Source organism: Eubalaena glacialis, chromosome 11 (assembly GCF_028564815.1).
Source record: "Eubalaena glacialis isolate mEubGla1 chromosome 11, mEubGla1.1.hap2.+ XY, whole genome shotgun sequence".
NCBI lineage: Eukaryota > Metazoa > Chordata > Mammalia > Artiodactyla > Balaenidae > Eubalaena > Eubalaena glacialis.
This window is the reverse complement of record NC_083726.1, coordinates 93,336,441-93,361,668: the sequence shown is the minus strand read 5'-3', so window position 1 is coordinate 93,361,668 and position 25,228 is coordinate 93,336,441. Positions and strand designations below refer to the sequence as shown.

The following is a 25,228-nucleotide window of genomic DNA, read 5'->3' as shown; positions in this document are numbered from 1 at the left end:
GGCTGGTAAGGGGTGCCCTCCCAGACAGTAGAGAGCGGAGGAAAATAGGATCATCTCAAACCTATGATCTCACTGAAAGCAAGACCAAAATAGTTTTGTCTCAAAGATGCTTGTTCTGGCCAAGCTTTACTGCAACGCTGTAGCAAAGGCGCACAGAGTCCAGACTCACGAGTCAGATGCCCCTGGCTTTGAGTCCCTTCTGTGCTCTGTGACCTCTGCTTGTTCTTGGGCAAGTTGTCTAATCCGTCTCAGGCAAAACTGCATCACCTGTGAAATGGAGACAACAAACCTCTACCTCATGAGATGCTTGGAAAGATTAGAGTGTAAATTAGGTTAGTGCAACCTGGGCATAATAAGCTAGTAGAAAACAAGTATTAGCTCTATTATAATAGGCAATGTGTTAGGCTAACTTATTCTTGATGACATACTAGTTGTTATAATGTCATAAAATGTTGTTATGGAATAAAATTTCTAGTTCTTGAGGAATTAAGAATCTCTCACTGTCATCCGAAGAGAAAAAAATTCTCCTTAAGACAACATGCCTGCTTTCTAGTTTCTTTCACCTGTAGATAGCCATGATACAACACTTCAATGTATTGTTTGTATTCTACATTGACTCAAGCGTTCTACTAAAACTCATGATGAGTGAAAGAAAGAGTAATGTGAATACAGAATTACTAAATCCAACATGGCGCAGTTTGTAATTGTTTTGCTTTCATTTTGTAGAACATGGAGCAGCTCAACAGAGTTCTCTCCCAGCAGTTCTTCAGTGACAAGCCAGTGAGCTCAAGTGGAAGATGGATGGGTGATTTTGCTTTCCAGGCCCCAAAGCAAAGTAGACTTGGCAAGGAGTAGGGGTCACCATTAAAATAATCCATGTTTTCAGGGGTGACACATTTTGTCATGTGTAAACGTCTTCCAGTTTGGAGGAAAATGTAAGGAAATTCTCTGGAAGATGTTTTGAAGTTTAATTAAAACGCAGTTTGAAAACATATCCCTTGTGCTTTGCACTTGTAAATATGAACATATCAGGAACTTGCACATGTGAATGTTCTCATCCTGATGTTGGGTAGCTCTGGTTGGGAACTGTGTCTATTAATCTCCTGACAAAATAGCAGTGTGCCTCTTTGTGCACAACTGGACCTTGTGGGTAACGTCTGTGCAGTATATTCATAGGATGGAAACCTGATATTTTAAATTCTCCTCACTTCCTCTGGGAGGTTGCTGTATACTCAACACAAACCCTTGCTTCTTGTACTTTCGGGGCTGGAAAAGTTCCTAGTAAACCAGAAGCTGAAAAACAAAGGTCACTCCGGTGAACGGTTGATAACTTGGAGCAGTTAGTCATTCTCTGAGCTTCTTGTTATTGGAATAAGAGAATGGCATGACACGGGAGTCTGAAATACTCAAAACTCTGATCCATCTCCTACGTCCGGCAGACTTTTTGTTTAACTCTGCTTTTCAGTTCATTCATCCAGGAACTGAAAGAACTTTTAAGTTCTGTTCAATGAATATTTCTTGAGCACCTGCTATGTACTAATGCTGTTATCTAGTGTTGGATGATATACATTGACTAAGACAAGGTTCCTGCCCTCAATAAGTTCACAAAATAATTAGGGAAGTAACATTGGCAACTTGGAAGTAACAGTACTTCTCTTAAGGAGTTGACCCAGGACACATGATAATATAATTCAGTGAAGTAATACCTTCAGCCTTTGGAATCTTTGTAGCTACCAGTATTTAACACCTCCTATGAATTGTTTGATTGAGTCCTTAGGAGGAGCTTAGCATGTGGCCATGTTTTGCTAACTGTATGACAGAATCTTTGATAGTAGTCTTACTGTTAACACTTTCTGGGTTATTAAATAAAAAGAAGTGGCCAGTATTTGTGCTTGGGATGTCTTTTACCCTTTGTTAAAGGAATGAACGATGGATCTATTGGGAATACCTCCTGGGAACACTTAGAACTCTCAATAAAAGTGCACCCTGTTACAGAATATGAACCCTCTGAACTTCAACATATTGTTTCTGTCCACAGCTGGTTCTGTTTTTCCATGAACTTTGTGGCCAAAGGAAAAAATAGCAGTTAAACTGTAAGATACTCTAGAATTAAACCCTAGATTATCCTAAAGTTAATGCTCTGTGATGGTTTAAGTATATCAGAATTTCTTGCAAAAGGCATTAACTTGTGTTCTTTAAGCACTTTGAGCATCTATTAAACCATGTTTCAGGATTTACTTAATGAATTGACTATAAGATAAAATCAAAGTAATTCTTGACTTTGTTCTTCTTGTTGGGTCCATTATATATAGTATATTAAAGAACTTTTTGAATTTTAAAAAGATTGACTCCCTTTGTCCTTGTATGGTAGTTATAGAAAGTTAAATAACTACTTTGCTCAACAGGTACTAAGGTTAGGTAATGGAAAATTAAAACAAAATTCTTAACCATCAAGGTGTATAATTATGCTATCTCCTAAGAAAAGCTTTAATTTCTCCTTATTTCTCAGATTGATGCTGCCTGCATTCCCAATTTTTGTAACAAGGAAGCTAAATGCCAATATTGATTTTAGGTATTTTCATGACCAGTAATGTCAACACTGATCTGGGTTCATCACTAATGTGGCCCTGCACCTGTTTTACAACGATGGCTAAGAAAACACAGAGGCAAGGAATAGGGTCTTCACACATAAGTACCACTCCTTGTCTTTTGTAGTTGGACTTCCCAATGTCCATAAATATGTCTTAGGTATCTAATTATATACCAAATTTCTGTCTGAATAAAATTTGTGGAAGGCAATAGTGAGTTAGCAGATTAGGTTTTATTTTTTAATTCCAGAATACTTAGTCCAACTTGCCTCTATTTAAATCATTGCTGCTTTATAAACATTACTTAAGTCAAGCATGAGCAGTATTCACTTAGACTGTAATTTGCTAAGAGTTTATTTACACTCAAACACTTATTATCTTAAATTATATATTTCAGTTTTTCTTTCATAGAAAATAGCAATGTCAGAAAAAATGACTTTTTCCCCCAAAGGTTTTTTGTTTCCTTCATCTTCCCATCCCATCCCTTATCCTATGATTTTACTCCTATCACTGCTTGAAGACCAAGGATATGACTGAAGGTAATAATGGCATTAATAATGTTTTGGTCAGAACTGATAACTATAAATTCCCCCTTTTCATTTCAGGAATGGACTATTTGTGAAGAAAAGCCTAAAGATGACTTGAATCTGATGCTTCCCTGCCGTAATGTCCAGGTGTTTACCACATTAGTGTTTAAAAAACACTTCTCATGTCAACAACACATAAGGATTTGGTGCAGTCTTAAGATTTAGAGTTTCAGATGGAGTTTTGCAAAATGTGGTTATATCTGGTTTTAAGGCTCTCCAAGCTAGTTGCTTTATACAGGTTTAATGTATTGGTCTTAACTTCTGCATATGCCTTAGATATAAAACCCATATGCAACAAATTCACAAGTGAAGCTAAGCACAAATTCTCATGTTTGCTTACTAACATAGATTCAACATTCTTACCCAAAATAGTAAGATGGGTGCTGTTTGAAGGCTATGGGACTTAAGTGAAACTATGAATAAATTCAATCTTAGAATATTCCTCCCAGAAACATTATCTTACTCACATCCAGCTCAGCCTAATCTCTCCCTATGTGATTTTCCCCCCATTTTTAAATGTTCATAGAATTTTGGATTATTTCAGTTTCTTGAATACAGCGTTTAGTTGTTTCATGTATACGTATGTATACTCTTGAGGGCATTTACAGAATTTAAAAAATATATATATATATTTATTTATTTATTTGCCTGTGCCGGGTATTAGCTGCGGCACATGGGACCTTCGTTGTGGCATGAGGACTCTTAGTTGCAGCATGCATGTGGGATCTAGTTCCCTGACCAGGGATCGAACCCGGGTTTCCTGCATTGGAAGCATAGCGTCTTAACCACTGGACCACCAGGGAAGTCCCCATTTACAGAAGTTTGCTTCCTGTGCATCCTCCAAACATCTAACAGATACCAGGCATGATACTGAGTCTAAACAAAGTATACGTCCGAAATATGTGCTTGCTTGATTCATAGGCTTTTTGTTTTCTTGTGTTGGATTTTTACTGATGAGTTCTCAGCTGTAAAGAAAAAGATTCTGTAGAAGGAAGATGTTTGTGTTTTCATCTGAACATAGAGGTAGGAACAACCAGGATGATATGCAAAATGGAAAGGGGATTGCATGTGGCATTACATCCATGCTCTTTGCAAACTTGGTCCCTGGAACTGGTATGTCCCACGAAAGCTATCTTCACCGGTGACAGCTTTTTGAATTGCCACACACCTCCCAAACCTGAGTCTCTCTCCTTTCTCTGGTAGGAAAGTTAACAGGTAGAATTCTCAAGTAGCTCTTTTACGCTTATTATGTGACCAATAGGGGCAAGCTCTCTCAAATTAAACTTTACATTGATTAAACTTACCCCTGGCCTTAAAGTTCCTGATCTGCCTCTCTTCCTGTTTTTCAACTCTAGCTAACTCTCTGGACTAAGTTTCTTCAATTTTTTTTCTCCTGACTTTTCTCTGCTTTTTTTCTGCCCTCTCCACTCTTCACTTTGAGTTGAATGTACTTCATAAAATGATGTCTAGATAATTCAGCCATTCTGCTGAATTGAACTTAAATATCGGACAAAATACATTTTAAGTGGCTTTAAACTAATGTGAAAATGTTGGAATTTGTACCAATATAAACATATTAAACTTAAGACCATATTCAAATACAGTTAAAAGTTACATCATGTTTCTTCTACTAGAAATCTTAAAGGATATATCTATATACACATAAAATTCATCTTCTGAGTCATGGTGTAATTTAGATTATATTTTATTAGACATTCTTTACAAATTTAAAATACTGCTATTTTTACATGCGCAGAGGAAAATCAGTTTGGATAATTATTTAGGCATTCATTAAAATCAACCACAATATAGAGACACTTAATTGTGTCATTTATCAACATACTTGATATGTATATCTAAAGTGCATTATGTTACAAAAAATATAGAAATTCAGCAGCACCAAGACACATTTACAAAATAAATACATCAGTTGACAAAATAAATTATGGTAAATGTGATAATAATAATTGGATTAGCCTTGGCAAAAAAAAAAATATTCACAATGACCAATGTGCAGTTTCATAGAGCAATGGGGGAGACAGTTTTATTCCAATGCATTTACAGTATTTACAGACAATAAATATTTCTAATACTTTCCATATATTCATTATTACAGAATCCTGCAATATGTCTTCTGAACGTCTCTGCTGAAAATTTCAATGCCTCCTGTAAAGAGAAAGAAGGGAAAGAAGAGGAGAAAACAGGTTAATTCTCTTTACAAATGAAGAGACATAAAATAAAGGATGTAAATTAAGGAACATAGAATCACAATAGAAAGAGATTCAGGGGACTGCTTGTAAATATCTTTTACAGAAGGTGATTCTGGGATCCACCTGACTTTCAAAACCTCTGCTACAGGCTGGGTCTTTAATCTGATCAAATGGTCAGTGTAGAGCAGAAAGGAAAATGTGTAAGGGACAAATTTGAGAATTCAGAAATAAGGCCAGGTTGTGCAATACATCATTAAATACACCTTGCTTAGAAGTTTATTCCCTGGTGATGCCCAACAGAGGTGATGCAAAGGTTGCTTATTCTGTTCAGGTTCTCATTTGGCCAATCTCTCACTAAGATAATGGACTGTTGTGAGGGTAGAGTGTGTGATTTGGGGTAAAGGTTAGAAGGATGTGTAATTAAACAAAGTATGTTTGGCTGATGATTTGATGATATCTGTCCTTCTTTAGCTGTCCTTAAACACTAATGAATAAAACTATCATTGGAGTTTAGTTTTTGAAGCCAAAACTAAGATAGAATTGCTGCTGGTTTTTTGACTGAATCTTGCATTAGAGATCGGGAAAGCCCATTTTAAATTAGAGAATAAGAATCAATTAATTTAAAAGTATAAAATAACAACATTTCACATCACTGTGTTTGTTTTATTACCCAGAATAAGTTACCACTTGAGATTGACACCTTTTCAAACCCTTCTAAACACTGTAATGACAGTATTTTAAGATGGGCTAGTGACTTTTTCTCTGCTTTTCTCTCTCCTTTTCTCTTCTCTCTGTGTGGTCTATTTCAGGGAATACATATTGGTGTCAAGGAAACAACTACGGAATGGAATCTGATTGGCTGTGTCATTGCATTAACAGCCAGAGTTTTACATGGCAGACCTGCATGGTTGTGAGACCTACCAAGAAGCAAACTCTTGACAATTTAGGAATTTTACGTGCAGCTTGAAGAATGAAAAGCAAGTTTAGCATTTAGGGCGTTTTAATGTCTTAAGGAATTGACCTCTTCACCAAGAGTCTTGTTTGGAATGATAAAATAGCTCCTAGTTACACAGAAAAAAAATAGTTTATGATTAAAATTTTAAATGGTGGGCAGATATGGATGGATGCTATGAATAAAGTCCAAAAGGAAACTGTCAAAGTCAATAATTTGTGTACTGTACTGATTTTTAAATGTCTTGGTACTAAATGGTATTTAGTGAATTGAGTTTCAGAGTAACAAAAGCAAGGAGGGAATGAATAGTCTCGAACAATTATTTCCTCAGAGGGAAAGAAAAAGGAAATAAATTAAAGGACCAAGGAAAAGATCTTTTAATTAAGTTTCACCCTGCCCAGACAGTTTGCTTGTTATCTTTCCTTCTGATTTCCCTTTAACAAAGGCATGTAGTGGAACAGTCAGGTAAAATATATACCATGACCTAAAAGTATATGTATATGTTTATTACACATATGAGTATAACAACACTTAAGACCTCTAGCTCTTCTGAGTACTGAAAAGCTTTTATATTATTTCTAAATCAGTGTTTACCACGGCAAATTATATGGTCTCAATTAAATGAGTTCTACTGTAACTGGACATCTCATTTGCAACATCAAAAATTCCAAAATGTAATTTCCAAAATTTAAAGCTATGTATTTTCCACTGAATGGTTCACGTGAGAGGATCCAGACAGTGTTAGCACAATAGTTTCTTTTAAGAAACACCACCACTATTATATATTAGAATAAGGTCCGTGCTTGCCATATCATCAGGCCTCTTAGATCATCGTATAATAATGCAAAGAGATTAAAGAGAGGACATTAATAAAAGGTTGGTTGCTTACAAATCTTTAAAATAGTTATTCTGAAAAGATTCTAGTTGGATTACAAAATTTGCATGACCCCATATGTTCTCATCAGTACACTCCTGAATTTCCCCACTCTTCCCTACACCTCTATTGCGTTGTATTGGGAGAATGCCAACATCTGGCTGCCAAATGAGCAGTGCTTTCCATGAACATCCCTCAGAACCAGGGAACAGAAAGGAGAAGCAGAAGTATTCTACTTCTTTCAGTCCTAGGTCTGGATTTGATTAGGGCACTGCCTAATTTTTACTAAATCTATTTTTTTTAATATCTTTATTGGAGTATAATTGCTTTACAATGTTGTGTTAGTTTCTGCTGTACAACAAAGGGAATCGGCTATATGTATACATGTATCCCCACATCCCCTCCCTCCTGAGCCTCCCTCCCACCCTCCCTATCCCACCCCTCTAGGTGGTCACAAAGCATCGAGCTGATCTCCCTGTGCTATGCAGCTGCTTCCCACTAGCTAGCTATTTTACATTTGGTAGTGTATATATGTCCATGCCACTCTCTCACTTCGTCCCAGCTTCCCCTTCCCCCTTGTGTCCTCAAGTCCATTCTCTACATCTGCGTCTTTATTCCTGTCCTGCCCCTAGGTTCTTCAGTACCGTTTTTTTAGATTCCATATATGTGCGTTAGCATACGGTTACTAAATCTGCTTTAACTTAGAGACACCTTTGGGATAAGAACTGACGAGGGCTGGTTTTCAATTCTCCAGATATTTAAGAGCATTGCAAATTTTAAATGAATAGAATTCATTAAAAAGTATTTCTATTTCTGTTTTTATAACATATATATTATATATATATATATATATAATGGATAAAAATAGTTTCTGGCAATAAAGTAAAACCCTTGCATTAGTTATAAATATGTACAATTAGGATATCTTAAAATACACTGAATATGTGCATTAAGCCAAGATTTATGGGGTTTGTTACCCCTTATAGATCCATTAGATATCTGCAGAATAGATCATTCACTATGCTAAAGATTCCTCTAGTGTCACTGCCCATTGATTACTGAAGCTGTACTACTTAGCCAGCATAACTATTATTTATATGCTATTTAATGATGGGTTTTGTCAACATAAGTCGAAGAGAGATGTGATGGTAAAAAGGTTCAAAATTCCCTTTGAAACATCACTCTGTCATCCTATCTCTACCAGTCAGGGGAAAGGATTGGAGAAGTAACGGGGGACTCTTTAAATAATGAGATCATTACTGCATATGATGCCTTCTTGTGTTGTTTTCCTCTTTCTTTCAAACCCCACAGAAGGGCTGTACTGAAAAGTAAAAACCAGAAAAGACCCTATCAGCGGAAATGCAGGGGTAATTAGCAGCACTAACACGGCGCTGGCCTAAGCATCAGGAAATGAAATAAAGGCAGTTCTGAGGACCACCTATCCCAGTTCCCAGGTCTGTTCAGTTGCCTTAACTGTGGAAGGCCTTCGTTTTCTATTTTATAAAATGAGATTAATACTTACCTCGTTTTTGCCTCACAGAAACACACATAGGTAGATAGATAGATAGATAGATGGATGGTACAACCAGAACGAAATCTAAAAGCACCCAAATAATAATTCCATGTAATCTCACTTAATCTTCACCTGACCCAGTGAGGTTGGCACAAGTACTATCTTTATTTCACCGAAGAGGGGAGTTAGTCTTAGAAAGACCAAGGAACTTGCCCAACGTTACGAGCTTTAATAAGTTTAGACCCAAGACTTGAACCTAAGGGTTTTGGCTCCAAAGTCTGTGCATATGAGCATCTGTGAGTTAAGAATAAACAAGCCACATAGATGTGGTTTTATTATTCCTACTATAATACCCTAGAGGAAGTATTTCAACTTGCAGTGGACAGATACATGAGAAAAACTTATATCTTATAACCAAGTCTATACTTAAAAATTTTCAGAAATCGTGATTTTTGTTTCATGAACTGGTAGAAACCAGAGTTAAATTTAATTAAATAAATTTAAAGTCTGTGTTTAAAATTTTAAATTTAATTAAATGAAAATATATTTAAATCTTAATTAAATTTAAATTAAAAAATGTGGACGGCTGAGAACTGTTTATGGTAAGATATTTTTCTGTAGTGTTTGTAGGTCATATCAAAGCCTTCTGCGTTCTCCCTTGGAGTGAAAAAAAAGAAAGAAAGAAAGAAAGAAAGAAAAAACAATCATAAAGTTTGACATGGTGTGAGTGGGGGAAACAAATACGTCTCTCTAACAAATGGTGAAGGTGTGCTAGCTTCTAAAGCTTGAGTGAAGAAATGAAAGGGGTTAGTAGAGCACTAAAGGATTGGTGTCGGGGTTTGTTGGTGGAGAAAGAAGCAGGGTGATTAAACCCCCGTGGGTGTTGAAAGGCCAGGAGCACACTGCTTTAAGGCAGGCCGTATCCTGAGCCATCTTGGTTTTGTAAGCTTTTAAATTGTGGAGCCATTGATGGAGGGACAGATAGGGAGGAGATTCTACGTCTGTGCAAGCCAAAGCAGAATAGAGGCTCCACACCCCACCTGGGGGCACGGAGGAGGGGCTGGGGCCCCAGGGGAGCCGGTTACCGTGAATTGAGCTCCAGCGATGTCGCGGAGATGTCAGACAGGTTGTCCCCTTCCAGCCAACACCCAGCCACGCCCGAGTTCAGCCAGGCCGATCGAGTTCGCCGCTTCTTCTTTTCCTGCTCCTTGCGTTTTCCAGGCTTGCTTTTCTTTTTCTTGCCGGGTGTCTTCAGTGGCTGCTCTTTGTACGTCTCCACCTTGTTGGTTTCCTGAGTCAAGTATCTGCTCTCATCGTCAGACCCAAATCGGACGGGGTGGTTCTTGGTGTTGGGAGCAGGCTTGGAGTTGGGGGACACCTCCGAGGTAGCTCTGATTTCAGCTGTGTGGATTTCCGCGATCAGATGGTGAAGGAAGAATCGTCGCCGTAAATCTTGGATGGACTTCCCCTTGTCATGGAGAAGCTGGTGTTCAGACACAGCTCTTTTGCTTTAAGGGAAAAAGAACAGGAGGGGAAGGAAACAATGACATTTTAGTAGATGGCGGGGACCACAAAGACTCGAGGAAAGCCCTTTAAATTGTCTAGTTGAGCCGATACAGGATACAAACTAAGCTGGAAGAGCTGCAAGCCGACTAAGCAGGGAAGGGGCGAGAGCGGAAGGGAAGAGCCGGCCGTTAGGAGGCTCCAGCTCCAGCCTCAGCTATGCGGCTCCCTAGGTCTGTGACCTTGGTGAGAACATGAACATTATTGGGCCTCAGGGGCCCCATCTGTTTAAAAGGAAAGGATCAGATTCTGAGATTTCTATGCTGTCTTCTCAATTTAAAATATTATGATTCAGTTATTCAAAGAAATGGACAGAAACCTCTGGGCTTTTTTCCCATCTTTCAGAGTTGTGTTGGGGAAATAAATCCAGGTGTCCTAGTCTGGGAAACAAAAAGGTGGCTGATTTCACCTGCGTACTCGCCCCAGGCATACTTGTGCATGAGCAGGCGTGCATGCACGCATACTGCCCCCCACTTGAGAGAATAATAATAATACTGAATCTCAAAGAACAGCAAGCTCTACCAGTAAAAGCAAACAAAGACTGAAGGATGAAGTGAACTGTGAAGCCTGTCTAGGAAACCACCTGACTAACAGACTCAATTTGAACATGATTGATATTAGACTCTGGGCTACCAAGAACCTATATTTGAAGGCCAGCTGTCAGAGAGAGCATGCATAATTTTCTGTAAAGTAGTGGGTGGTCTCTTTAAAATGACTTTGAGTGTTTAAATTAAGTGAGATCATTCTATTTCATCTGTGCGTCTTTTTTTTTTTAATTTAGAATTTCAGAGGGTAATATCCTTAGTACTTAACTGAGAAATTCACTTTTCTATTTGTTCTTTGTCTTAAAAATATCCCTAGAAACAAATATGATTTTTCTATTTAAACAACACTCTAATGAAAATATAGTGAAAAAGAATAAACTAATTCGCTATCAATTCTTTTAGATAACACCCCGACTCTTGCTTAAATGTCCATTCATGTATTCTTGTATTATTCTGTGTGTATTTGTTAACCAAATCTAAGTATTGCATACATGAATCAGTCATATTATGTCTGCTACAACTATGCTGCACCTAACTCCAATTTCTACCACTGAAACAACTCTCCAAAGTGGCTCATTTTCAAAAATATCTGAAGGGGTCTTCCCTGGTGGCGCAGTGGTTAAGAATTCGCCTGCCAATGCAGGGGACACGGGTTCGAGCCCTGGTCCGGGAAGATCCCACATGCTGCGGAGCAACTAAGCCCGTGCACCACAACTACTGAGCCTGCGCTCTAGAGCCCGCGAGCCACAACTACTGAGCCTGTGTGCCTAGAGCCTGTGCTCCGCAACAAGAGAAGCCACCACAATGAGAAGCTCGCGCACTGCAATGAAGAGTAGCCCCCGCTTGCCGCAAATAGAGAAAGCCCATGCGCAGCAACGAAGACCCAATGCAGCCAAAAATTTAAAAAAAAAAAATTAAAAAAAAGTATCTGAAGGTATTTCACAGGGCTGCATCCCACATATTGTCATTCCCCTGACACTACGATAGATTTATCTGGTCTCTTAGTATTTTCATTAATACAACTTTAACTCCTCAGAGAAATACGACTATAATAAATAGCACTCTCCTCATTTTACAGATGTGGAAAGTGAGGTTCAGAGAGATTAAAGGCCTCACACTTGCTCACATGATGAGAACAGGCAGAACCAGTCTCCAAAGACGAAGTCTTTTGATTCTAAAACCAAGATTGTGTTATGACTTCCTCAACCCTTTCTCTTGCTGAAGCTGAAGTGTATGTTGAGGAAACAAGAAAGGAAGGGCATAAAGAGCCTGTGGTAGGACCCATGGCAAGGGGCACATGGACAGCAATTTATCAGTTTCCTTGAAGACCAAGCTTGTCCCAAGAAGTACATTTTCATCACCAGAATAACGAACCAGGATTCCTAGAGTCTGGATTATCACTGGGGGAATGAAAGATTGTCTAGTTATATTGTGAGTCCCAGAAGGGTAAGGCATGAAAACACAGTCATTATTTCTCCGGACCTTATAGCCAGAATACCAGCTTCCTTTCAGCATTTTAGCGTGCGCACTGACTTTAAGCCATGAAGCTTGTGCAAAAAAGACATGACTTAATGGAAAGGAATTTAACAGGAACCTGGTTTAAATGAGGCATGAAGGAGTCTCTCTTCCTTTTTGAAGGTGCCACATGTGACTAGATTAAAATTCACTTACTTTGTGGCAGTAGTTAGTATCCTGGAAACTTTTACTAACCTACAAATTGGAGGCTTTGCTGCAACAGATTTATATTGTCTAATAACCTTTTTAAAGACTAGGACTGATATACTTGCAAGTATTATAAGTATTGCAGTTTAATAAGTATCTTTTAGCAAAATGTCACGTTAAAGAACGAAGTTCTTAGGCGTGATCAATTATACTATTTGGAGCTTTTATTACTTTCTCAATTCCTGGCAGATAGCCACCCATCTGTATTGTTCTCCAAATGTATAATACAGCCTATTCTAGCTTAACTCGGGGTCAAAACTTTTAACAGTTGGTCTGTTCTAATCAAGCCACCGTTGCTCATGCCTCCTCTGACTGGCATATATGCCTGTCATCCTGGCTAGCCTGTCAGCTGTGAGTCATGGTGCCTTCCTAACTCAGGCACTGCTCTTTCCCAGGATGGTTCTCATGGGAAATGGAGTGATCATTCTATCCTCTGTTTTATAAAAAGCCTACAACATGGCACAACTTTGTCCAGATTAAAATAGTACATCTTTCATGGGGTACAAAGATTCTTTCTGCCTTGTACGGGTAATTATTAATATATTAGAAAACACAGATTTTCTTAAATGTTCCATCTGAAATGTGGTTACATAATTTACTTACTAGCTCAAAGACGTCTGCATTTAAAATATCGTGAAGAATGAATTTCTGATTGAGCAACTACATTAGAGGATCAGGAATATAATAGTATCTTTATTGTCAACAAGAAATAAGGTCCATGGAGTGTTCTATTTATTTTCCAAATAAGACATTAACTGAGACAAGGGTAAGTGACTAGCATGTACAAACTAGATGTACACGGGTGGTGGGCAACACGTTCCAATTAGGGAGGCTTTCACTTTAGATAATTCTGAAGTACTTAAGTTGTAAATATGGCCTCAGTAACAGTCTGTTACTTTATATGTCTGTAAACATTGCATAGCACAATGGTTCACATGACATTTATTACATACCCAACATGGAAAAACAAGTATGCTATGTTCATGGTCTCCTTTGATTATTATTAAAAAATGCAAAAATGTGGAGGAAATGCTTAACACAGATAACTCTGAATTCAGTCAAAATACAGCTCTTCTGCCTTAAAAAAAAATCACTCTCAAGGGAGTTTTCAGGGAAGAAGATATAATTTCTAAGGAGCTCTCATGGGGCATAGGGAATAGCTGGAGCGATGGGAATTCCGTTTTCAGCACAGGAAGAGATGGCATGCTTGTGCTGATGCTAGGCTCCTAAGGAAGGCATCTGGGTTTGAGAAGAAAAGTTCTGTGGTACATGGAAGAGTCAGGGTTAGGGTGTTAGAGTTAAGATGACTCACCAGAAGTCCCTTCCAACCCAAATGACTCAGTCGAAAGTTATGCTTTTCACTAAGTGGAATAGACCCAGTCTGGCTCCCAAGCAAATCAGTCAATGATGTTTTAGGTTTCTGAATCTGCTGGGGTTTTCTTTCTAAGTTAAACACAAAGACCGCCACCTGCCGAAAGCCACGTAAATCTGGACAAGAATGTCCGCAGGTCTCCAACTTACTCACACTCTAGACTCATTAAGTAAAGTCCTTTTGGACTCACAGGTCCAGAAGGTTCACAACCTACATTGCCATGGCCTGGGAAGTGTTATTGTTGTAGTAATTTCCTCTCCCTTAAAAGTTAGCCCTTAGCTAGAAAACATCTAAAGCAGTTTCCCTAATACTTGGTGTGAAAAGTAATCGGGGAGTAACATGATTTGATTGCATGTTAAAATTTCTTTCAAGAAACTAGGTTGATCTGTCGTAATAGTAGACTAATGTTTTGTCTAGCACACAAAATTTACTGTTACTTGGCAATAATGCAAAAATAATGACTTGTTTTTTTAAACTCCATTTGGCTGCAATAATTTGATGAAACCTTTTTATCTGCTGATGATTTCAGCCTCCATGAAAAACCATGGCTGTAATGTGATGATCTATTAGCCATTAACTATAAGAATGTTTTGTGGTAGTTTTATAACCATCTGCTGAGTGTGAGTGTTTAACTGCAATATTGTATTTCACCCACAAACAAAACTATAACAGAGTCTCTGGCTGCTAAATGGTTTCTGATGTGTCTTTTGCAAGGTGCAACAAGGAAAGAGTTAAAAATAGCCTTTAGGACTAACTTAGCACTATTTTTATGCCATAATTGTAGATTTAATCATGGCCCATTTACTGTTTCTCAAAAGAGAAAGCAGGTATTTCTTAAGCAACTTTAAAGAAAAAAATTGGCTCTGTTCCAAGACAGTATTTTTTGACCAAATAAATACAGCATTTAAGTGTGCTTTTACAAATTTAGTCTTCATCTATATTTATATATGGATTTTACATAACTGAATTAAATACAAGTTTCAAAATGAGCAAAAAGTCAATACAATTTCCAGAAATACATCAGCAAAATGTTGATTTGAAGAATACAATGCAGCTTTATCTTCAGCACAATGTTCTACACAATTTGCCTTAGGAGATTCATAATAGATTTTCATTTTGGTGCCAAGGTTCAGACATGTCTAAAGTAATTTCATTTAAGGATGTTCTGCTTTAATAATAATAGACCAAGGACACATATAAAAAGTTGCCTTTTTGTACACCCTTGGGAATTTACAAGGAAGCACCAGGAACTTGACTGTAAGTATTAGATATTGCTATTTTTATTGTTAGTGTAAAAGTTCTCCTTAATTCCTTCACCAGAGGCAAACTTGTCTCAGTTCTCAAACTTTATGGTTTTCCCATCCTGAACACCGAGAGCGCAGCTTAAAGATCACCCAAAGATGGTCTTACACACATTAACGAACTGCTAGGTCCAACGGATTATTAAGCTAGTGTACTCGCCCACTCTTCCAACTTTTCAGTCAGACAACATGGTGTTATTTCTCTGGTGTGCTTTGGGGTATGATTATTTTAAAGTCAAAATTATCACCAAATGAAAAGTCAAAGAATCTTAAAGTCAAAGAATCACCAAATGAAAATGCCAAGATACAAGTTTTCAGTCTACAGTGCAAATATTTGACTCCAGATTAAAGAGCTGTTAGCAATAATTCCAAGGGGGAAAAAAGTTTCCACACCTAATATTCATTTTGGAATCAAGCACTCTAGCGTTCTTGAACGGTATCAGTACCAATGTTGGAGTTGTGCCATAGCAAAGTTGTTACTACTTCATTATATAATATGCCTACATTATGTAATGTGGTCCATTTTATATACTTAAAATTAAGTCATTCATAATAAAATTAGATGTAAAGTTTTTGCTTTTCACACAAAACCTGCCACCCACATGCAGTATGTATGTATATATATACAAGTGCACACAGACATATGTCGCCTGGATCCCTCAGGTTCCTCCGAGTTATCTAAGTCTCTTGCAATCCTCACAGTTTCAATATCTTCCCAGGTCCTGAAAGTAACCCTTTTTTTTTTTTTCACTAAAGGAGATTTTGCCTGGAGGAGATTCTGTAAAACTCTCCCTCTCTTGGAAACACAAAAAATTTGTCTCTTGCCTGTTTCCCCTTGAGGTTCAGCCAGTTCTCCCGCCGGGTTTGAGGAGCCGGGCTCAGCCCCGGGCAGGTAGCGGATCTCTCCGCTCTCTAACCCGGGCGAGGAGCATCAGTGACCGCGGCGAGCCCTGGGCAGCGCCCCAGCCTGGTGGCCTCTCCCCCTGGACTCCCCAGCCCTCACCCGGCGCCCTGGGGACGACCGGGCACTTACAGTCGGCGGCCGAGCTCCTCCACCGAGCGCCCGCAGGAGGGCACCGAGTAGCTCAGCAGGAACACCGCGACGCTCCACTGCTGAACCAGCCTCCACAGCATCGTATCCTCTCTCTCTGGGGACCTGCAACGGAGAGGAAAGGGGCCCGAAGTGTCAGTCCGGCATCTCCATCTCCCCGCACTACCCCGCTGCGCCCCTTCAGCCTGCTCTCAAATAGCCTCTTCAAGGGCATCTCCCAAGTTGCAAAGAGGAAGAAAAAAACTTTCTCTGGAGCCTCTCGGCACTTACTTATTTAGGAACAAACTACTGTGCTTTCTCCAAACCACACAGGCAAAAAGGGACCAAAAAGAGGAAGAAAAAAAGAGAAAAATCAGAGGCGCCTCCTCCGAAATAATAACCAAAATGAAATGGGTTTATATATGTATCTATGATGAGCAGCGTGTTTACACGTCTCCCATAGCAATGTCTAATTAATCTGGCCGGCAGTATCTTGGGTTCGGGGAGCAGGGCTAACCCCTTGTTAAAAAAAAAAGAAAGTTTCCCCTTCCGAAGTCTGCTTCTTTGCGAACTAGGCCGTCTTGTTCCAGAGCCACTTGCAGCGAGACCCACATATATATACCTAGCTGTCTGTCTACCTCCTCTGGTGGGCTGGTTGCTTCCGGAAAGTTGATTCCACACACCCTGGGAACCAGTTTCAAGTGCGTGTGTCGTCGATCAGGAGGGCCAGGTGGCGGCGAGGGCGGGTTAACAGCGGCGCGGAGGGGCGGCGGCGGCCTGAGCGAGCGGCAGGGCAGCAGCGGCCCCGCTTCACGGCCGGGGAGTCATGCTGGCCGGGCGGCGCAGGTTGGAGGAGAGTTGAAAGCCGAGCAGGGGAATGTTCACACGCTCGCAGGCAAACCTGCCGGAGAAGTGAGCGAGTCGCAAAGAGGTGGCGCCCTAGGAACGCGCGCGGGGCGAGCGAGGGCGCGGGCGCGCGGGGGGCGGGGGAGGCGACGGGCGGCCGGAGCGACCGGAGGGGAGCCCCGAGCCGGGAACGTCCCGCCGGCCACGGGGAGCCCCCCTCCCTCCCCGCGGCCCCCGGCGCTGCCCAGAGCTCCCCCGAGCCCCACCCCGGAGCGCTGGCCCCGCCGCGCCAGCCCGGGGCCGGGGGCGTGGGCGGATCCGCACGTTCCCGCCGGGTCCCTCCGGCCCCGGACCGCTCCGCGGATCTGCGAGCCGAGGTCCCGAGGGCGTGCGGACCGCCCGGAGCAGCCACGACCCCCGTCGCGCAGCTGCAGCCGAGCCCCGCGGGACGCGCGGGCGCCCAGGCTGCCGGGGGCGGTCGACAAGGAGGAGGCCGAGGAGCCAGGGCGGAGAGCCCGGGCCCCCGGCATCCTCGGCGGGGAGGTCGCGGGCCTTTGGCTAGTGCCTTTTAGGAGCCTTAAGCCCGCTTTGGGAGCTCCGGGAGCGTGATGGGAACCCTCCTCCCTGGCCCTTTCCTGGGACAAGCTGAGTGGGGAGTGTTGACTAGGCAGGGGGGAATCCTTCGCATAGAAGAGTAAAAACGGTTTCAGACTTCAGGTCGAGATGGCATTTCTTGCTGTCTCAGAACAGCTGAGGACATCTGGAGCCTGTCCAAGAAAGCCCGCGCACAGGATGGAGACCCCCTTTTGAATTGCAGAGGGGGACCGAAAGCTCCTGGGGAGCGCACACGGCCCTTCCGCCCACAGACAGGAGTCTAACCCACTCTTTTCCCCGATAACCTACTCTGTTCCCCGCCCCCCCCCGACCCCGCGTCCCCTGTTACATATTCTAGGATGACTCTATCCTTGTCGCTTCAGCCTGCAGAAGCAGCGGAACTATCGCTCTAAGCTGCTCTGCCTCGGAGAAGCGAAGGGAAAGCAAGGGGTTTTTCCCAAAACTGTTGGGCGGGGAAGCAAGACTGCTCTGAATTACTGGGCAGTATCGTCTAGGGAGGGCTTGCAGCGGATGTGAACGCCCGCCCCACGGACTTCTCTATCTTTCGGAAATGAACCCGGGGGGTTGGGAACCATTCAAGACATGTTTGTCTTCTAGACAGACAACCCCACTGGTAGGTTTCAATACACTGTAGAAGGCTAGTGTGATTCAGAGATTTGAGATGATTAAGGGAGCCTGACCTTTATCAAGCCTGGTTTCTGGCTGATGCTCCACAGATTTTACCAAGATTGGGTGAAATAGCGCCCTCTCACCGACCCTCGCTCATCTCGGCTCCCTTTCCCCATTGTTAGCTGCTTAGCTAACTAGCTTTAGCTAACGTTTGCTGCTTAGTTTGGGTGGGTGGCACCCCTTCTCAGAAGCTGCTATCTCCCTCATTTGCTTGCTTTAAACTTCACACTTAAAAAAAAAAAGTAAGCAAAAACCAAAACTTGGCTTCCTCCAACTTAAAAAGAAATCTGGGAATTTCCACAACTTCCCTTGAACGTTTAAGAATCTCTAAATGTTAGACCTGTTTGCATGGCATGAAAAGACAAAGTATCAGCACTCAGAAATGTCAATCTTTGGACCTCTAACACTTTCTGATTTATAATAAATTCTTTCCAAAAAGACGCAGGAGCCTTAATGTAATAGTTAGAGCTGAAGGGAGAAATCTGTAAAAAAGTAAATCACAAATGAGCCATTTAATACTTGCAAGTTGTTTAACATTAAAATGATAATATTTGCTTCCACAATGAAAAACCCAAAGGTACTTAGCCAAGTTTCAAACTACCCAGGCTTTAGAAAGTCAACCCTCCCCCAATAAAAGATTAAAACAAAAAGCAGATTGAAAATATTAAATCACTTACACTGTAAATAAATTCATTATATTCTCAGAACATTATAAATTAAAGACTGGCCTCAATAGACTGCCTTGATTTATGTTGCTTTTTCTACTAATTAAACAAAATTGACCCCCTCTCCCTCCCTCTTTTCTTTCCCCCCACACACTTTTCTGATGTTAATGGCAAAACATCTATCAAATATTTTTAGAATTTCCTCTCCTCCACAAAAAGAGAAAATATAGACACAGGAAAAATAAATAGTCTTTATATACTTGGAATACTGAAGCTTTCCTCATAATTTATTACTTCACCTTTTCCTTGATTTACAGTCTTCTCTGCTCTTCTGGCCAAAGGAGGGAGATCTTCTCAGCAGTCTCTTCCAGAAATAATTTTTTTTTTTTCAAGAAAGTAAAATTAAGTCTTAAATGAATTTAAAATTTCCTGTAAGGAGCCTTCTGTTCCCACCCAAGGCAATTATTAGAAAGCAGGTCCCTCTTCTAAAGCCGCCCTGTTTATTACTTTCAGTAGAAATTCTCCTCAAATATACCCTCAATATATACTTTTCTGAAAAGGATATTTTCTGACATCATAATCTAGTTCTCAATATAATTGAGTAACCTCTATGATAATGCTGAGGACACATGACTGCAAATGAGATGACTCCACACTAGGAGGCTTTCTTCTTTTCTTTTCTTTTTTCTTTTTTTTTTTTTTGAGGCTTAGGAATAGAAAAAGTGCCAACAGAGCCTGAATGTTTGCTTAGGCCTTGCTATCACATAAATGCACCTTAGCAAAGGAGGATTTGAAGACCTGCCTTTAATCTGAAGTCTTGCCATGTGAAGACAGATTAGCATTGTGAGATCTACTCCTACACGAATGCCTAACCCATGAGCAAGCCCCAGACTTCCATCTTCCCATCCCCAATGACAGAATTATATCCCAATTTTAAAAAGAGATGTTCTAAATTTCTAAGTGCACTTTTACTCTTAAATTCATGTTTATATAACCAGTTGATGTCTATCTCCAGGGATATCTCCTCTTGCAATTTAGGAAAAAAAAACCCAAAACCCTAGCATTTATGTTTAGCTTCCTCATCTTTCTCCCTTTTCCCCTCCTTGTCTCAAATAACAAGCAAGCAAGCATACAAATGAAAAAAAAAACACCTACAGCTCTTTAAACAGTGCACCTGGGCTCAGAAATTCCCTTATCTTATTACAAATAGACATCCAAGTTTAACATTTGCCAATCTGTGGGTCCAAGCTATATCTCTAAAATCCTACGAGACCAAACAACAAAACTCATCCCTTCTCTTCTCCGACCTTTTTCTTTGTTTGCATAAAGAAGTTTGCATAATTAGCTCATGTAAAGTTATCGTTTGATTACATTAGAACATGGTTCAAATCACTTTGAACCATTGCCTGGATTGGGACTTGAGAGCTGACCTCGAGGTAGCAAAAAAAAGGAAGCAATGCCTTTAAATCCCACATAGGGGCAGGAAAGGGTGTGTTTCATTATTAAATCTCTTTATAGTTAGATGAGGATAGGACTCAAACTGGGGCTGTCTTCTCTAGGAACAGGACTGGCTGCTGACCTGTGGAGGGGCTGCCTCAGGGAGGAGCGCCTAGATACCATCAAGCTGATGGGATTCTTTTATTGGCAAAGTGGGTCTCATACCCTCCTGGCCCTTCCCTACTTTCTGGGCAATGTTCAGCTTTCCCCAAACAGAACCAGAAAGCCCACAGGTGAGGCAGTTTTCCTGGAGGGCCCAAGCCAATGTGAGATGAGAAGGTCTTTAAGAAAGGGGTGTCTTCAACAAGTTCTCCAAGGTCAAGCAGTGGTGCAACCTCCCAAACCTGTGAACATCAAAACATGACTGAGAGGGAGTCTTCTGGCCAGGGATGGAGCCCCTGTATGTGTGTGTGTGTGTGTGTGTGTGTGTGTGTGTGTGTGACAGAGAGAGAGAGGAAATGGTTGTGTAGTGCAAGAGTCCTGATCTCCTGGACTGATGCCCGCTGGATGCCCTTGGCCAGGCCCAGTTCCTGGCTCCCTGAAGCAGGCAGCTCTGGACTTGTGCGAGACCACAGGGAGAGTTCCAAGTCCCACCTGGCTCAGACGACAACCCCTCCATCTGAAACTGATCTCGGGCATGTCACGCAGCCTTCCTGGCAGGGACCCAGCTCTCCTGTGAGCAGAGTCGTCCTTTCTTAAAATTTGAGCCCTGTTGTCTGGAAGGCGCTGCCCCCGGGAATCGGCAGGACCTCGGAAGCAGCTTAACATCCCTAACACCATCCCCCGCCCCTCCAAACTGGGCCAGCTCTCAGCTCTGCACAAGGCAGCACCGGACTAGGGTACCCATCCTCTCAGTCAGAAAGGCATCCAGACACCCACACTTCGCCAGGGTATGTGTATTTAGCGTGAGCTTGTGATTACGATGTGTTCGGGCCCTGCCTTCCCTTACTGGGATTCCTGTCAGAAATAAGGCCGCGGGAGAGCAAACGTGAAAGCCGCGCTCTTCCCTCTCTGGGGTCTCCCGGCCTGGTAGTTGCGCTCTGGGCGCAGGAAGGGGAGGCGTGTGTCTCCTAATGGCAGGAGGCCCGGGTCTTGGAAGAGGCGTGAGACGACAGGACCATCTTTATCAGCCCTCCCCTCCCACTACAGATTTAGGTCGCCCTTGCGAATACGGTACCCGAGGAGGCTTGGTTCCCGGGGACCTTAGACTTGATGGAAAATTTAGAGGCCTGGGAGGCCCTCGGAGGGTCTAGCTACGTTCCCTGGGTTCTTGGGCTTCTCTTTCTCAGCATCTGGACTCCGATTGCAGCACAGAATCCTTCTGTCCGCAGCGGTAGAATTGAGGCCTTCGCGCTCCGCCCCTCCCGCTAGGTTTACTGCTTGGCTTCGCAGCCGGTACAGAGATGCCCGCGCAGTTCGCCCCCTCCTCCCAGAAGGGCCCTGCTTCTGGCTGCAGGGGAAAGGAAGCTTCGGGAACAGTGTGACCCGAGGACAGGGTCTGAGGCACTAGCGAAATTCCTCCTAGCAGGGCTCTCTCCTCCCTTCTCCCTCCTGGGCAATCTATGACTCAGACTTGACATCAGCCCCTGGCAGACAGTGACAATAAGTTCCCAGTGGGGGTGGCGCAGCTGTACCCCACCCCCGGCCTGTCCCGGTCCAGGTCCGGTCTCCAGGGGGCTGTGCAGGCTCAACCTCTCCTCCTGGAGGCCCCGGGACTCGCTGTCCTCGGGCCCGCCTCCCGCGTGTCTGTCCAGTTCGGCGCGGCCAGAGCCCCGGAGCCCGTCTGCTTTATTTCATTTAACACGATCGGCAAAGGCAAGGCGGGGTGAGGGGCGGCGCGGGCCCGAGGGAGGAAATGAAGGGACGTGGAACAAAGTTCTCTCTGCCAAGTCTCTCCGTCGGATTCTTAGAATCCGGTGGCACCTTAAAGGCCTGATGTGAGGGCAAGGAGACGGGTTATTAATTCTTGAAGCCCGCTCTATCTATATATAGCTGCTCAGTGGTTGCTGTTGGCGATCGCGGGGGGTGCAGGCCGTGGAACACGTGGCACTTCTCCAGCGCTTAGAAATCAACCTAGCTGGTGGCTCCCGCGGAGTTCGGGAGCAGCGCGGCTCAGGCTCCGGGAAGCCAGTGAGCTGTCCATGGTGTTTAAGGCTCCTTGACGTGCGTCCTGGGCCGTCTGGGCGAGGCGCAGACCCCCGCGCCGGGGGCCGCCACACCTCCAGCCGCAGCCTGCCGGCCACCGAGCCGGTGTGCGCCGGGCACCGGCGGGACGTGTTCGTGTGCACAACTCTGGGACGCACTCTCGCAGGGGCATAATTCCAGAGATAGACGGAAAAAACCTCCTGAGTCCAAACTGTGGGTTTCCTTTTAGCTCCTTCCTGAAGGTGTCTCTCCCCCTCAGGCAACACTTCTCGCACTTTAAGAAACGTCGGTCCAGCCAGCGCCTACCTCCCTTCCCTACACTAAGGTTCTAGTCTCAAAAGAGCGAGAAGCAAGTCACCGATCTTATTATGCTTCTCATAATGGTTAAAAGCATCTACGAGCTGACCATCGCTTTGGGACCGTGTGGTATCGCTGGGGTGACGCTCGCCGCTTCTATTGAGTGGCGAAGGCGCTGGGAGATTGTCAGGAGTCTCAGGGATTTCGGTCAGTTCCTTTCCGAGGGGTGGTTGGGGTCCTTTGTAGAATATTATTGTTCAGAGGAGCGACTGCTTTATTATTCCCCAGAGCCCTGAGCAGTGTCTGATTGCCACTCTTAGGGAAGGAGGAAACAAAGTAATTGTCATGTAATATTACAATGTTGTAGGTCCATTCTCTGTGAAGTACAGTTCTGCCTGGTTCTTGTGACCTGGTCTTAGGAAGAAATCTTTATGAACTGAATTAAGCTCTTATACATGTTTAAGACAGAGAATGTTTTGCCTTTCTAATTATCACCACATTTTACCTTTTTGTCTTTTAATTTCTCTTGGCAATTTCCCCCCTACTTATCTCTATTAGAGATCCCATCTCCATTTGAGTAACAAACTTCTTTAAATACTACAAAAAGTTAAGAAAAAGATTGTAAACATTTATAACTCTTATTTGAGTTTTGTGCCTTTACTTATGGGGATATTTAATTAACATCTAGAACATAAGGGAACCTTTTATGTTTCTGAACAAGACATCAGATTGGAACACATCATTGCTTGCTGCTTTGACCCTTCTTTCTTATCGTAGTGCGGTACTTAAAAAAAAAAGAGTGTGTGTGCTTATTAATAACTCTGAGAATGCCTGATATAAAATAGAAAGTATTATGATTCAATAATTTTCATAGTTTTGCATTTATAAAATAAAGACAATTAGTGAGGGAAAATAGGATATTTCTTTATATCAATAAAATTGATATTAACATTTTACTTTCCTTTTCTCTATTTATAAAAATTAATAAAATAAGGCTTGAATGTGTACCTAGTTGCTTGAAAAGTATGAAATAAACTCGACTAATAATATTTTATTATTATTGTTTTGCAGTTTAGAAGTTTAGTTTTGTTCTATGAATTCTTTGGTAGCTAGTCTTCCTCTATATATCCCTTTACTCTCTTTTTTATGAAAGAAGAAGAAAATAGAATGATAAAAATAGACTTCATTCTTTTATTCTTTATCTGCTCCTATAACTTAGGAAGCTATCCTCCCCAACTCCACCTCCACTGGTAGCTTAGCATTTTCCTTTGTCCCATATTGATACCAATTGAGAGTTTCCCCTTTAAAGTTCTTCCAATTTCCTTCAGTTTCATTATTTTTTAAAAAATCAGCTTTCCCCAACAGCTTGTTAGATTTTAAAGATCTCATTCTTTTATCCATTTATTAGAAAGGGTATCAATCCTTCCCACCAGCAGTTCTGTTAAAACTGCCAGACATTTTTTTCTGCTTCCAAGAGGAAAGTATTCAATCAGTATAATTGTTTATGAGCTAAAAAAGAAAAAAGAAAAAATCCATCGATCTCTTGTTTGTGTTCTGCTTACTTTCCCTATGTGCTCAGCACTGCTATGAGCCCAGAGGAGGTCTTCTGAAGATATCTGTGGAATCAAATTGAATTGTAGTTCTTTCTACCTGCACTTTTGAGAAATGAAAGCATATTTAAAAAATTATTTTAGATCTACTTCCCAAAATTCATACATAAAGCTCATTTCTCTGCAGCTGAAAACTTTGTGTAAGGCATTTTCTTCTAAAAATCACAGTGGATTTGGGGGAGGCATCCCGTGTGTTATTCTATCTCAAAAGTCTCTCTTTCCTTAATGTTTGGTGCATGGTATTGCTTTCCTGAAGATATTTCTGTCTTCATTTCATTTGTGCTTCACTTCCCAGAGACTGGTAAATGAGGAGGGAAATGTGGACTCATGATGCATCGTAATATATTGAGATCAATTATTATGTGCGAGTACTTACGTTAAGAAAATTTAAACTGACCTTAGCAGAATTTTGTTGCACTTTGCTCCTTTACTTCTCATCCTGCTAAGCTGTTAATTGTACATAGAACTGCCAAGGTACTTTTCACGGTTAAAAAAAAGGAAGCTGCTTTTTGTGGAAAGGATAATTTTTTTTTTTTTTTTTTTTTGTCCCATAAACACAGGTCACATTCTTTGTAAAGCTGTTTTTAGCAGGCAAAAGTGTACATGTCTCTAGCAGTTAAACTTGCT

At 41.8% G+C, this 25,228-nt stretch overlaps 1 protein-coding gene across 1 annotated transcript; it reads right to left on the bottom strand.

Moving 5' to 3' along the window:
- Positions 1–5,272: 5,272 nt before the first annotated feature.
- Positions 5,273–16,942, bottom strand: PTHLH (parathyroid hormone like hormone). Its single transcript, XM_061206716.1, has 4 exons — positions 16,880–16,942; positions 16,261–16,383; positions 9,810–10,232; positions 5,273–5,341 (listed from the first exon to the last, which is right to left on the bottom strand). The coding sequence occupies exons 2-4, from the start codon at positions 16,359–16,361 to the stop codon at positions 5,332–5,334; spliced, it is 534 nt and encodes a 177-aa protein (XP_061062699.1). The 5' UTR covers positions 16,362–16,383; positions 16,880–16,942; the 3' UTR covers positions 5,273–5,331.
- Positions 16,943–25,228: the final 8,286 nt, after the last annotated feature.

Excerpts from the sequence above, each read along its gene's own strand:
- PTHLH (XM_061206716.1), bottom strand. The coding sequence starts at position 16,361 with ATGCTGTGGAGGCTGGTTCAGCAGTGGAGCGTCGCGGTGTTCCTGCTG. Across the intron at positions 10,233-16,260 it reads GAGGAGCTCGGCCGCCGACT|CAAAAGAGCTGTGTCTGAAC; the intron begins GTAAGTGCCCGG and ends TTTCCCTTAAAG.